Source organism: Melanerpes formicivorus, unplaced genomic scaffold (genome assembly GCF_026170545.1).
Source record: "Melanerpes formicivorus ecotype bairdi unplaced genomic scaffold, bMelFor1.0.p_v2 SCAF_1, whole genome shotgun sequence".
Taxonomy (NCBI): domain Eukaryota; kingdom Metazoa; phylum Chordata; class Aves; order Piciformes; family Picidae; genus Melanerpes; species Melanerpes formicivorus.
The window spans coordinates 41,240,751-41,256,198 of record NW_027142353.1 but is presented as its reverse complement, the minus strand read 5'-3'; the positions used below and the strand labels follow the sequence as shown (position 1 = coordinate 41,256,198).

Genomic DNA, 15,448 nt, shown 5'->3' with positions numbered 1-15,448 from the left:
CAACCAAAGAGGCATAACGAATGCTGATGCCTATCGCATACTAGGAAGCATCAGAGTTTCTAAGAGAAGTTATCTTTTTCTGTAGTCTTGTTCAACCAATGAAGATACCAAATCAGTTCAATGAACTTGTGTCTTAATCAGTAAGCTGTCTAAAAAAAAATGTTATATTCATAAACGCATTTACCTTGTTTCCTTTCCCAGGAAGTCCTTTTTAAGTGAGGTTTTATTCCCTTCCATCTGAATCCACATACTATCACAGTATAACTTAGGTTGGAAAGAACCTCGAGGATCATCGAGTCCAACCTATCAACACAGACCCCATGACTAGATCATGGCACCAAGTGCCACGTCCAATCTCCTCTTGAACGCCTCCAGGGATGGTGACTCAACCACCTCCCTGGGCAATCCGTTCCAATGACGAATGACTTGCTCAGTGAAGAACTTCCTCCTCACCTCATCCCCTTTGTAGGATTCAGTACTTCTGGTTGGTAGTCTCTATGTGTAGATGTAGATCTAGACTTTACCAAGTGTATAGTCTTAAAATATCTAGGAACAAGCATCACCTTCCCTTTTGTTTCAGAAACAGACTCTTGTTGAACCTCATAGTGTCAGCTCTTTCAGTTGAGAGGAGAAAAAGGGCACCTCATCTTAAAATCCACACCATTTTCAGTTTTGCTGAGAATCAAGTTAACTGCTGAGTGCAACTCATCTGTTGTTAGGCAGAAGACTATCTAGCGAGAAGACTGAACTTTTGTCTTTGGAAAGAGTTGTGTCTATGTTCTCTGTTCTGTTACTATATTGCAATTATAATAATGGCTTTGTCCCTTTACTATAAACAAGTTCTGGAAAATAGTTGGGGAAAAGCATCTGGAGAATTGCAGAATCAAATGGGAATTTTGCCCTTTGAACAGGGACCCCATTAAGATACAAACTTCATCCTTTGTAAAAGTCAAGGCAAGTGGATATCAGTGGAGTTATTATGGTTCTGTATGTCAGGAATGAAAACCTGTTATGTATTAAAAGTTTTCTTACTCTTTTACAGACAAATCTTACATAAGATGTTTTACATTATTACAAAGAATTTTCAAGGAATCCTCGCTTCCCATGCTTTACCAAAAAAAAAACCAAACCACCACACCAAAAGCTATAGTGGCAATTTCGTAAGACTAGATTCTGAACTTTACAATATCCTTACTGCAAAGGTTAATAACACTGGAGCACAGATCTCCTTATCTGAGTTATTTACAAACTTCTTACACAGCTGCTATCATTAATTCAAGTTTGGTTATTGTTTGTGCTATTTCTTGGCAAGTTGTAGGGGAAATCTGCATTTACTAAACCAGTCTCATAGCGGTGTCAGTAAGCTAAAGTTTTAACTTAAAGCCATAAGTTGTTGCTGCAGATTTTCCAGTCAAAAATTTGGTGTTAGACTTCTAGCCATTCTTGTTAATGAAGAAATTCCCTGGTTAAAGTTACAATTACTTTCAGAACAGGTTACTGACACAATTAGTGTGTTTTGATTGTCCTGGCATAACAACTGAATTTTTTTTTCATCAGCTATGCAGTATGTATGTCTGCAGAAATAACTTGCTGAAATTGTAGAAAGTGGTGACGTTTTTAGAGCCCTTTTACTATCACATATTCCTTCACTAGAGTGTATATAGCAGAGCAGCCTCAGTTGTACAAGGAGCCTTTTGGTCATCAGATGAGATTCAGACTGAGAGAAGAATCCTTTGCTGTTTTTGGTAAAATGAGGAGAGAGAAGAGATGCAATACTAACTTTATAGTGTATTATGACCTGTTTCTTTCTTTGCTACAGGCTCTTATCCCAGTGTTGACTGACATTAACCACCTGACCAATTGCAAGTTGCTAGTGGCATTTAAGAAGCATTAGAGTGCTCAGAATACTGCCCTGGCAGATGCAGATCAAGAGCTGTGCTGCAAGCCGGCTGCTGGATACCACGTGGAATATTCAAGGGCATTTTGATTTGTGCCCTAGATGGTATTCTCACTACATGCCTATATGTAGGCACCAAATAAATCTTATCAGAAGTGATTGTGAAGTGATCATACACTTTATAATGCCAATGAAGCATTTTTATAGTTTCTTCGTTTCACCATCTTTGAGATGCCAGCATGTAGACATAGGAAACATCTTTCAATATATGGAGAGTTTTGTCTTGCAGTGAGAGGTTTGTATTCGAGAATAGAATAGAATTAACCAGGTTGGAAAAGACCTTTGAGATCATCAAGTCCAACCTGTCACCCAGCACCATCTAATCAACTAAACCATGACACCAAGTGCCTCATCCATGCTCCTCTTAAACACCTCCAGTGATGGTGACTCCACTGCCTCCCTGGGCAGCCCATTCCCATGGCAAATCACTCTGAAGAATTTCTTCCTAACATCCAGCCTAAGCCTTCCCTGGCACAGCTTGTTCTGGTGCTGGTTGCCTGGGAGAAGAGACCAACCCCCACCTGGCTACAGCCTCCCCTCAGGTAGTTGTAGACAGCAATAAGGTCTCCTCTGAGCCCCCTCTTCTCTTCTGGGAGCAACCCCAGCTCCCTCAGCCTCTCCTCATAAGGCTTGTGCTCCAAACCCCTCATCAGCTTTGTTGCCCTTCTCTGGACACGTTCCAGCAACTCAACGTCTTTCCTAAACTGAGGGGCCCAGAACTGAACACAGTACTCAAGGTGTGGCCTAACCAGTGCTGAGTACAGGGGCAGAATGACCTCCCTGCTCCTGCTGGCCACACTGTTCCTGATGCAGGCCAGGCTGCCTTTGGCCTTCTATACTTGCTTTTAGAGGTGAATAAATATGCTGTCTTGAAGATCAACTATTGTGTATTTTTTACACTAAGCATGCTGAATTCAAAGTCGTGCTTAACCAACACTGTAATCTTGGGAAAATACATTTTCTTCCCCTATATGTCTGTCTTCCGCTCTGCATTTGTTGCTGAACTTCTTCCTCATAATTGTGGTCTGGAACATGCTTAAAACAGACAGAAAGATGAAAAGTAAATACATTAGAAGACTTTATATTATATAGCTCCTTTAGGCAAGACCTAAGGAAATTACATATACTAGGATAGGTCTTACCACAAATCCTGAACTGAGACCTCCACATGCGTTTAACAGCAGCTTTTAATCTGCATTAGTGAGAATAATTTATTGTGTACTCTGAGGTATTTGAAGTAAATTAGTAGTTTCTGAAAAAATTCAAAGCTTCTGATGAACAGATAGTTCTGTTGATAGTTTTTTGTACCTCTTGGAACCTTTACCAATGTAGTCTTCCCCTTTGCCCCTGTTCAGGGGGTTGTTAGTAGCCTCGCAGGGACACGTACCCTTTACTCAAAAGGAGCAAGCACTTCATGGGGCATCTCAGAAGAACTGAACATCTACCACTTGGGTAGCAATGTGAGCAGCTCATGTGCAAGCAGCTATCCAGGCAGATCCTGTAAGTTAGGAAAAGGAAATAAAATAACCTTGTTGTTTAAAATGTACATAACAGTTTGATTTTTGTGAAGTAGTAAGTGGCTGGATTGCCAATGCTCAAAGGCTTGCTAGCTTTCTGGCACTGTGGTAGCAGTCCAAAGAATAGGTTTTGCATAGGGTAACTGCTAGGGATCTACTAGAGTGCTGGGCTTCTGGAATGAAACACGGTGTTAATCCAATTACATATATTAGTAGTAGTGCTGGTGGTAATATTACTTAGATAATAAAATGTTGCTGTATTTATACTTCCCAAAATTTGGGAGTCTGCAGCAGAAGGGATTTTTGATGTCCTGTGGCACTCTTTTTCTAAGCTGAAGCCTCATTAACTGGACCACTGAATTAATGACAAGGAACTAAAAGCTGTGATTTACAGTATTCTTAGGAAATGTCAGATACTGACTCTAGGTGTCGCAGGTGAAAGTAACATTTTTCCTCTGTGAAACAAAATTTGTAACTCTGAGGTAATTCTGCAGCTGTGGACACGAATGCTGGCTCACATGCAGAGGAGGGGAAAGAAAGGTTAATTCAGGCTTTGTTTCGCATATGTAGAATTCCAGTGAAGGCTTTCTGGGTCTGGAAACCTGCAAAACAAAATGTGCTATCTGAAAATGTCTAGTTCTTTTGCTGACTTATGGAAGGACTTTGATTGTGGTGGGAAAATTAGATATCTATATAGGCACTTTGACAACACTAATGAGTAAAATGAGGGTTGGAGTTTTGGAGGCTTGCAGGGTTTTTTCCTGAATACTAGTTGGAAATTAGAGATGAAATTCAGAATCTTGAACAAATTTAACACTAGCATGAGCCACCATATAGCACTATGCATTGTTTTTACATTTGAATAATGGCCTCGGGATGAAAGACTTCGTGTTTAATTGCTAATTTTGAGTTGCCATATAACTCTTTTTTTACTTGGCTTGTTTTCTTTGTTACTCTGCCTTAATGGTCTTTCCTTTGGAAACTAAGTGCAAGCTAAATTCTTCAACACCTAAGCTAAATGCATTTATTTATTTTAGTAGTGTGGTATATCACACATTCTCAAGAAGGAGATTTCTAAGTTCTCATGCCATAATCGTATATATTGTACCAAGATATCCCCCGAGGGAATCATCTACTACCTTTATAAAATCAATCATTTTTTAAGATTAAAAAAGAAATCCTCACTGTAACTAAATTAAGCAGGTTGGTGGTTTGTAATAAAGTTGTCATGATTATTTCAAAAGTTTGAAGCTTTGGAACTGGCAATCTTTCAAAAGCAAATTCTTTCATGACCTGTCTGTTAAGATAGAAGTTAAAGGGTTTTCTTTTTCTGAAAATGATAATATAGCCTGAGCTATTTCAGATGTCTCCAATAAGTTGTCTAGTGTATCAAGATTGAAACTTGATATGTTGAAGACTAAAGTTGTTTTTTATGAAATTTTTAACATCCTAGAAATCTTCTGAATGACAGTTTTTGGAAATACTCATGAATTTTTCTAAAGTGCTCTCATTCACAAACAGCCTATGCAACCTATCATCAGAAATCTTTTTGAAGGTGTGTTGTAACATACTGTAACAAGAGATTTAAGTCCCCTGAGGATGACTATTTTGTGTGACTTCATTGTACCTGACTGTCAAATATGTGTTTGTCTATCTAGGTTCAGACAAAGAAGGAAGAAACTTTGCCACCGCCGCTTAGTCAAAACATTCCAACTTTCTATTTTCCTCGAGGATGTCCTAAGGAAAAAGTGAATATAGATGCTGTGATTGCCAAAATTGAGAGAACTTTCTTGGAGTTTCCAAATGAGAGAGCAACACTAGAAGACATGGGGAAGGTGGCAAAGGTGAGAACTTGCTGGCTGGCTGCTTTTAGCATTGTACACCTATGGAAAGGAAACGTGAATTCTGTGTGTTTTGTTTTCTTGCATTTGGTGTTTGCATCACTTACAAGGTAGCACCAGTAAGACATCACATTCAACATTCTTTGTGGCACAGTTATGCGGAGCGATCTCTCCAATGGCCCTACATTTTGTTCACTAAAAGAAACAAACATAAAAAGAAAGCATGAACTATTTTTGTAGTTGCAAAAACAACAAAATGCTGAAGGTCACATTGTATGTTCTGCTGGTGTCGACCAGCAGACTTAAGGCAAAAGCACTATTAACACACATTTTGGTTTCAGATGTCCACACTGCCTTTTCTAATTGAGCAGTGTCCTGATCCTCCATCGTAGAGGCATTGAATGACAGAATGGTTTGGTATCTTGAGATTATAGCCGTCCAGCTATTACTGAAAAGCTAAATTAGAGTCGTGGCAATGCACCAGCTCTACAGTAGAGCTGGGAGTTGAGAAGCTCCTTGTTTATGTCACTGTTAACCTGAGTGATAAGATACCTGCCTTTCTGCACAAAAGTGGGGAGAGGTGGAAGAGACCTTTCCCTCTTAGCAAGAAAGGTGGAAGTGTCTGGTTCACTTACAACTCACCTTCTTGAAGCACAGGGAAAAGTCTCTTGATCTGAGGACAGTATTCTTCAAATTAATATTTTCTTCTCTTTTTTTAAGTGCTAATTAAACTATCACATTAGAAGTAACTGTCCTTTTGCACCAATACCCTTCTACATCTTGCATTATTCACAACCTTGCTTGAGCTCCATATGAGATTCTGAGATGCTGGCATCTGTGACTACTCTAAGTCATAGTCAGTTTTAGGTGAGAGGTAGGTACTTAGCCATTATGAGTGAGGAAGTGTGGAGCAGACCCAGAAGCAGCACCACAGGAAATTGTGAAGGTGTAACTACTGGGTATCCTGAAGCAACAAACTGCTGCTCAGGGCAGGCTGGCCTACTACTTAAAAGTGGATAGGTGTGCCATGCATATGCAACAATGCAGATGAGTTGAGCCGTCCTGTGAGCTAGACAAATGTGAATTTACTCCTGTTCAGGAGCTGTGTAACTGTGCTGTCTTGAGCTCAGTTTAAAGATATCCAGCCCTTGAGCAGATCTTATTAGCATGGACTCTGTTCAGCTGCTTGGAGTGTGGACAGAGCAGGCATGTGACTGCATTCATCTATTAGGAATGCTGCAAGCTGGTCCTGTGTTTTGCTTTCCATTTTTGGATTTCAGCCTAAAGCAGTTGCTTAAAATTAATTATTTTGGGAAGTATATTTGGTTTCAGAAACAGTTTGAGAAAACAAGTGTGCCGTAGTGGTTTCTTCTTAACACTTGTAAGGGAGAAACCCTCAGATAAGCAAAAAAAAAAATAAATTACTTGATGTATACTTTAATTCTAGGCCTGTGAATGCCCCCTTTACTGGAAAGGTCCTTTGTTTTACTGCGCTGGAGGCGAACGAACAGGATATGTATCAGTTCATAAATTTGTTGCAATGTGGCGGAAGTAAGTAGATTATTTTTTAGAAGTGCTGCATTTTTTGTAATTGAAATGGGATATTTTAAGCTCTGAGATCCAGTCTGTAAAGGGAAATAAAACACTTTCCCAAAACCAACCATTGACAGAAAATTTGTACCTGGAAAAATGTAACTACATCATCACTTTAACATAAACTGATCTTTATTTACAGGGCTTTGTAGATGTAAAAATATTTGGTAGATAACTGGCTGTTTATGGGAAAAGGGAAAGCTATGGCCCTGATTCTTAGATGCCAGTTCCAGACAAAATGCTTTCTTTTTGTTCTTTCTAGTCCTCCTTCCAGTTCTAACTTACTGTCCTTTCATGTGATCAGTTAGATGGTGTACCTACCTCCCGTAATGTAAGTGTATGAGACAGTACGGCTTTGATAAATTCACTTAGAGTATAATTTGGGATTAGTAATTAGCTTTTGCATTAAATGCTGTGATTGCAATTTTGTAAGCCTTCCTCTAGGATGACTATACAAGGGGGCACAAGTCATTTTCTGTGTAGAGTATTAAATGGAAATATTTAAATTTCAGAATACTTCAGACCTGCTATGATGATGCTGCAAAGTTTGTTCATCTTCTAATGAGCCCTGGATGCAACTACTTGGTGCAAGAAGACTTCATTCCTTTTTTACAAGTAAATTGCAACTGAAACTAGTTTTGGAAACACAACAAACTGATGAACTGCATTTTTTTTTGAACTAAACATGCTTTCTCATGGTTTTCATTAAAGTTTATTGATATATCATGTAACTCACTTTGTGCAGTCCACTGAGTTGCTAGGCAGTGACTTTTACAGTGAATCAATTATGTGTGGTTTTTAAGAGCTACAGTTGGGTGCATGGCTTTAAAATTGTGTGCAGGTATAGTGCATGTATTGAAGAATGAATCCATACAGATTAGGAAGGCAGTTAATGTTAAGTCAAGGAGGGCCTTTGGAGGGCAAAGGAAAAGTGATGTATGAATTCCAAGACCTCATACAGCCTCTCTCAAAGAGCAGCAAACACCAAAAGTCTTCAACCTATCTAAAATAGGAAATGTGGCTTCTTTAAACGATAATTTTATATTTAAGAAGTCAGCAGTGTTACTTAGACGAAGCATGTTGTAAATTAAATTACCGTTTATGATTATGTTAGCTGAACTGTTTTGGTTAAGGAAGCAGATGTGCTAATTGTTTTATACAGTCACTAATGAATAATGTTTGGGATTTTGTTTATTCCTGGTTTTTTGCAGGATGTGGTGAATAGTCATCCTGGCCTGTCATTTTTAAAAGAAGCATCTGAATTTCATTCTCGGTACATTACCACAGTAAGTGATTTCTATTTGGAAAAGCTATTCATTGTCAGTTAAATAGGAAAATCAAAATGGCAAAGATGAGTCAATATCTGTTTGTTGGTTTGAGAAAAGTTGGGCATGCTGTCAATCCCATTTCTACATCGTTAGAAAGCTTGTGGAGAAAGTCTTAATTTCTTAACTGTCATATCTCTTCTGAACCCTTATAAGAAATTGCTTAACTTAATACAAGTAAAGAGAATCACTGAATTGTAGTAAAGTAGGATAAGTTAATGAAGATCAAATGAAGAGCAGACTGCTATCTAAAACAGTGGCTATGGACTGTACTGTTTAGAATCCTGACCTTACTCTGGTATTAATTTAATGGAATTTTGAATGAAAGGTCTATATTAATGTGATTATGTTCAGTATTAAGTAAAATAATGATAATATTGGAGCTGCTTGATGCTTTCCTCTCTGGGGATTTTTCTTTCTCAGCAGGTTTTATACATGAAAAGTTCCATTTCTCTCTTTCTAGGATGTGACTGAAGCGCTCTTTCTGTACCCAAGGGAAAAAAAATCAGTGACATTAAATTTTCTTAACTGTAAACTAGACAGCTGATTCCACTGAAGTATCAAAAGATTAAAATACTTCAAAATGGCATTCATGAAGTTCACTTCCTTGTGTACATGAAAAACAGCTTAATGAATATTCTCAAAAAAAAAAAAAAAAGGCAGAATTTATTCTCTTTTATCCTGTTTATAGTCTGACCCGGACCAAAATGGTGAAAGCCTTTTTGAAACTGTTTGGTTTCGGTTCCTCATCATCTTATAGGGACTGGCCAGTCTACCAAGTATGGCCTGCAACATGAGGTTTTGCTTCTTGTTGTAATGATTGTGTGAACTTCCCAAACTCTCTTGTCAGATGTGACTGAAGAAAATATTCTATCTGTAAATAGTTTTCTTTCTTAATGGATTCTGGGTTGTGTCAAAGCCTGCTCTGCTTACACTGGGGGAGCTTGCTGCCTGTCCTGAAGGACCGTAGGAGGGATAGGGTCCTGCTTATTTCCAGTTAGTTCACTTTGCAGAAACTGCTTATTCAAGTAGGCCTGAGTCTAGCAATATTGAATAATTTAGTGCTGGCAGTACCTCACTAACAAACTTAGTAAATAGATAGTACCAGTATTAATAGTAGATTACCAATTAGTAATTAGACTAGTGTAGTCTTCAGCAGAAAGCAGTGTTTAATCAAAAAATCCCCAAAATAAGCTAGTACTGCTAAGAATTGAGGAACAACGTTTGAAATACTATTCTGAAGATCAAGAAATGGCAAAAAGACTTTCTGCTTGCTCTTGTCCTGTTCTATGATTGAGTAACTGTTGCCCAGTAGTCTTGTAAAATTCTGTCCTCCAAGTTGTTGGTAATAATTATAGATGATTTCAAGTGAAAGAAGATGTTTCATGCCTGTTTTAATTAGCTTTACCTGGTGACATCAAGCTTTATCTAAAGGATTTTGTAAGCATTGCAGTTAAGAATTAATGTCTGTTCATGCTAACTTCCCATTACAAACTAAATGATGCATACTTCTGCTGTGTGCATGTATCTATGTGTGTGCAAACATACTTTCCATACATCTCTTCAGTGAAGCAAATGTCTCCTAAGTGGCGTTCAACCACAGAAGCAATCAGTTCTGTCTACTAGGATACAGTGTTGGTTAGTCCAGTGGTAAGGTTATGGAGATATATCCAAGATAAAGCTGAAATACATTAGAAATCTTTGCCCTGACAAACAAGACATTACATTTAATCTGCAAGTATGTTATAAATATATCCAAGCTATGAATTCTTGAAACTCTGATCTCCAGGTTGCACCATTTTGTCTCCCTTGTGGCAAACCATTATGCCGCATAATAAAGGCAGCAATTCACTGACAATTTGAATCATAGAATTATTTGATTTCCTTCAGAAAAATGTTTTTTAAGTCTGTTCCCAGTTGTCTTGAGCAAACATTCAATTTTGGTTTTATTTTTAGACCAGTTAAATGTATAACAGATGAGATAATGACATGCAGATGGATTAAGTTGCAAAGCTAAGGCAAAACCTTTTTAGAAGAAATTGCTTTGTAGTATAAGCCAAAAAAGGGCCTTCCCTAAACTCACAATTAGAATTAAGCTAATTAAGTTTCAGAAGTAGGTTAATCTATTCTCCTTTCTGGACTTACTGAACCAACTGTTCTTGTTCAAAGTAAGAGCTGTGGAGCTTTCTGCATGCTTCAGTTTCAGCTTTATTTTAAAAACTATATGATTAACTTACTGTTCTGTGTGTAACTTAGAATTGATTAGCTTGTTTAAGCTCTTACTTTACAGAAATTAAAGTCTGAAGTGATAAAAATCAAATCTTTATCTTGGAGGAGGTTTTATTTAGGGGAAAAGGGTTCCTAAAGAAATGGGGTTTCTTAAGCTATACATGCAAAATTTAGTCTTGCTAATTAGCAGGTACAATCACAGTATCATCAAGGTTGAAAGAGACCTCAAAGATCATCAAGTCCAACCTGTCACCACAGACCTCATGACTAAACCATGGCACCAAGTGCCATGTCCAATCCCCCCTTGAACACCTCCAGGGACGGTGACTCCACCACCTCCCTGGGCAGCTCATTCCAATGGCAAACAACTCTCTCAGTGAAGAACTTTCTCCTCACCTCCAGCCTAAACTTCCCCTGGTGCAGCTTGTGACTGTGTTCTCTTGTTCTGGTGCTGGTTGCTTGAGAGAAGAGACCAACCCCCTCCTGGCTACAACCACCCTGTAGAGAGCAATGAGGTTTCCCCTGAGCCTCCTCTTCTCCAGGCTAAACAATCCCAGCTCCCTCAGCCTTTCCTCGTAGGGCTTGTGCAGTTAATACTTCATAATATGTTTAGATTTTTGTCTGCTTTTGGTAGTGGTGAATGACTGATGTGAAAGGCATATCTGATTGACTTAAGTCAAACTAATTGAAGTGAATACTGAATTCAGTTAAGAAGCAGGAAAACATGTCTCATGTTTGTAAATGAAAACTAAACAAACAATGCCAAAGACATGAGCTTACCTAAGTAATGTACTTGTAAAACTGATTTGAACAAAAGTGTTGGATATTCACAGATTCATCTGTGAATGGATTTGTTCCCAGTATCAGTCATGGCACAAGCAGTCCTCTTGCATTAATTTTTAATTTTTTAAACTTTTTCTTCAGTTAGGAAACGTTTATATACTGCTTCTAATCCTGATAACAGGTTGGTTTTTCCAAGTAACTTTAAATAGGATAAAATTACATGGGGGGAAAAACATTTTCTCTGCACCTGCAGGAAGTATTTCTGTCAAATGTTGATTTGTTGTGTTTGCAGACTTCAACAGCAACATTGCTGTGTTCTCTGATCCTTAAATAGTCCCAGTTCTATTTTTGTATGTCCATTTATGAAGTAAAATACTGTAGTGAATATAGGTCTTTAAATCTGAAGGAATGGGATATATTAATAGGGTTATTAGTTGATATCCCGTAGGTCTGGAAGAGTGGGAGGTACTGAAATTGCCGATAGGCACATTTTGGATAGCATACAAGTATTCTGCAACTTTACTGTGTGAGATAATGAGTATTGCAGCACTGAAAAAAAGACTTCTCAAAGTGAGCTTAGATCTAGATTTAGAAAAGGTTTGGTAATATGACATGTAAGACAAGCATAAACCTGCTAAGTAACAAGAGGAGGAGTAGGGAAAGAATGGAGTTTTGTAATGAAGCTGAGCTAATAATTCTCTTTGATAAATGTTTGGTGAGATGTTCAGTTACCATACCTAAGATCACCTTTGCATTTTCTGTCTTTTGCAGGTTATACAGAGAATATTTTATACAGTAAATAGATCCTGGTCTGGGAAAATAACCTGTAACGAGCTCAGGAAAAGCAACTTTTTACAGGTACATAATATCTTAAGATTTTTCAAGACATGTTTCTAGAAGTCTAAACACTGCAGTAGGTTAAACACTGCAGTAACTAGATGCTTAAGTATCTAGTCAGTAGCACTTTTTCCCCTTTCCAAAACCTAAAGAAGGCTCAGTCACACTAATCCTTACACATGAGAACATGTTTAAATGTTGTGTTCTGTTGAGAGCTACGTGTATATGCATGTGTGTCCAGCAGCACTGTCTCCTCATTCTTCAGTGGACACATTAGTTCTGTGTCTCGTAGAGTTCTTTGCTGTCATGCTGCATGGTATGCACAGTCTCTGATGATAAAAATTGTTCCACTGGAATAGCAGTTAGATACTAACTTGGCTATGAGAACCCAGATCGTTCAACAAATGTCTTACAAATTCTTTAATGTATTCTATTTATTCTTCTGATAATAGAATGTGGCATTATTGGAAGAAGAAGCTGATATTAACCAGCTGACAGACTACTTCTCATATGAACATTTTTATGTAATCTATTGCAAATTTTGGGAGCTGGATACGGACCATGACCTCTATATCGATCGGAAGGATTTGTCTCGACATAATGATCATGGTATGATAAATGAAGCACCTTTGTTTACGTGTATTAAATGACCTGTAAACTTTCAGCTGAGGAAGCAGTTAACTGCCAAGGCCAGTGTTTGTAAGTCTGTTGATATAGCTGATCTTGCTGACTCAATGAAATAAAGGAGGTCAAGTCATGTGTGATGCTGCCTTGTGCCTGGCAATACCAAGTTTGAGAGAAATTCTGAATTGGAACTCTGATCTTGGCAAAGAAGTAGAGGAAAAATAATTTCAAGACTTGGCATATTGGTTGCATTTGGCAGTTCTGGGTTGTCATCTTGGACATGACCCATATTGTCTTGTGACTTGCCACAAGAGTAGAAAAAGGCAAGCATACGTTCAGATACTTTTGCTTATTTTAAATTCGTGCTGGCTCAGTGGCAGGGCCTTTTGTTTTCATACTGTTTAGCAGCTTTACATTTGCTGTATTGGCAATGTACAGTGGCTGTGATTTTGTAGGTTAGCACACACACCTATTTCTCTTGTAGTTTGTATGGAAGTTCGGGATATTTGGATTCTTTATGTGCATTGCTGTCTTAAAAGTATTGCCTTCAGGATGGGAAAGCTTAACTTAAGCACAGAGTGATTAGGGAATATTATCCCACATTAAAAAGAATAAACACAATTCTGATGGTCTGCTTCTGAAAGGTTGCCTGCAGACGTATGACTATGCTTTAGGACACTGAGGAGGGAAAGCTGCTTTCATTTGAGTGGTTGCTGTACTGAGTTAGTACACTCTAGAAAAGAAGCAGAACTAATACAGTGCCACTTGCAATTTAGTTTTGCATCCTTTAACCCATGGAATATTGCTTAAAGCTTAACAGCTGCTGCTAAATGAGAACTAAACTAAGTAAGAGCATAAAATGGATGTGATAACCCAACTTTAGTCTTAAACTTCTATTCTTAGCATGTCAAAACTAGATAATCTAGTTTCATCTGTCCCTTCCTTCCATACTGCCACTGGCCTAAAGTTAGACTAGATGACACTCTTATATGTAGTAAGAAAATATTAAGCATTTACTTGTCATTGAGAAGGTTGAACAACTTCAGTGTTTCAACAGTAGATAAGAGCAAGCAGCAGCACATATGTTTGAACTAAGCTGTTTGACCTACAGTTCTATGGAAAAATACTAAGGGACTAGTGTCCTTAATAGAATAATATGGTGATACCACCACTGTAAGTACACATAAGGCTACACATGAACTATTTGAACAGTTAACAACCTGCTTTAATTATTAGCATTTCTGCAATGCTGAAAAAATATTGCAGCCCTAGAACAATGAGGAGTAACTCTCCAGTGAGAATAGTATCATAGCATTATAGAATGCTAAGGGTTGGAAGGGACCTCCACAGATCATTGAGTGCAACCTCCCCCTGCGAAGCAGCATCATGTGCTGCTTTGAGTACCATCCACAAATTCTTCAGGATAAGCTGAATATACTTTACAGGAGTAGTGCTCAGTTAAGACATGTCTCTAAAATCCCTGAAATAGTTTCAAAATAGAAGCATGGATCAGAAGCATGTCAGAAATAGACCTGTGTCAGAATCAGTTGAGCATGTTCATTATGTATGAATGTGCCAATTCTGTTTTGGCTTTTTGCCAAGGTCATATAAAATCTAATGGGATGTGAAAACATGATTTATTTGTTAAAGAACTGGTAAATACTGTCATATTAATCAGCCAATTTCATTACTTTTACTACACTACTATTTCTGTATGAAGTCTGAATTCAAAGCTGGTTGATTCTAGCTGTGCTTTGGAGACTCTGTGTTAAAGTGATCCTCTCCAAGGGGACTCAAAGGGATTAACGAGCACTGCACTTGATCTTTATCACAGATGCATGTATCCAAGATGGTTCCAGTAAACTCTTCCACTAGACAATAAAAAGCAAAAATAACTTGTATGTAATTGACGCTATTTTAAACCTTGTTTCACAGCAATTTCAAGCAGGATGATAGAGCGCATCTTCTCGGGAGCAGTTACAAGGTACTTATTTTGTATGCTGTTCTCAATCCAATTTAATATTTGCATGTTAAATTGTGTGACATTCCTAGAAAAGAAATTTTTTCCCTTTGAAATGGAGTAGTAAATGTCATCAAAATTTAGCATTGTAGGATCAGCTCTGGTAGTGCTGGAGTGCTCTTGGAACCTTTGGTTCAATCTAACTGCTTTACTCTCCATTCTGTACCTATATGAACGCTTGCCCTGGGATATTGTATGGTTTATGATAGATTGGTCTGAGTTGGAAGGGATCTTGGAAGGTCAGCTTCTCCAACCCCCTCTGAAGTAAGCAGTGGCATCCTCAACTCAGGTTGCCCAGAGCCCTGTCAAGCCTCACTTTGAATATCTCCAGGGATAGGGCCCCAACCATCTCCCTGGGCAACCTGTTTATGTTCTACCACCCTCATAGTAAAGAACCTGTTTATAGCATTCAGTCTAAATTTGCACTGCTCTAGTTTGAAGCCATTGCCCCTCCTCCTGTCACTACAGGCCTTTAAACAGTCTCTCTCCATCCTTCTTGTAGGTCCCCTTCAGGCGCTGGAAGGCTATTAGGTCTCCCTGGAGCCTTCTCTTCTCCAGGCTGAACAACCCCAGCTCCCTCAGCCTGTCTTCATAGCAGAGCTGCTCAACCCCCCGATCATTTTTGTGACCCTTCTCTAGACCCACTCCATCAGGTCCATGACCTTCCTATATTGAGGGCTCCAGACCTGTACACAGTACTCCAGTGGTCTCACCAGAGTAGA

At 38.5% G+C, this 15,448-nt stretch overlaps 1 protein-coding gene across 3 annotated transcripts in view; it reads left to right on the top strand.

Moving 5' to 3' along the window:
• PPP2R3B (protein phosphatase 2 regulatory subunit B''beta) overlaps window positions 1–15,448 on the top strand; it is a 61,264-nt gene that overhangs the window by 26,549 nt on the left and 19,267 nt on the right. For all 3 annotated transcript variants that reach the window (XR_010987676.1, XM_068141180.1, XM_068141189.1), the window contains 7 exons: window positions 5,133–5,318; window positions 6,763–6,866; window positions 7,421–7,523; window positions 8,120–8,194; window positions 12,017–12,103; window positions 12,535–12,691; window positions 14,642–14,690. Coding sequence is in view for 2 of the 3 variants with exons in the window: in XM_068141180.1 (XP_067997281.1) it covers window positions 5,133–5,318; window positions 6,763–6,866; window positions 7,421–7,523; window positions 8,120–8,194; window positions 12,017–12,103; window positions 12,535–12,691; window positions 14,642–14,690 (761 nt within the window). In the remaining variant the exon portion in view is untranslated. The remainder of the gene's footprint in view (window positions 1–5,132; window positions 5,319–6,762; window positions 6,867–7,420; window positions 7,524–8,119; window positions 8,195–12,016; window positions 12,104–12,534; window positions 12,692–14,641; window positions 14,691–15,448) is intronic.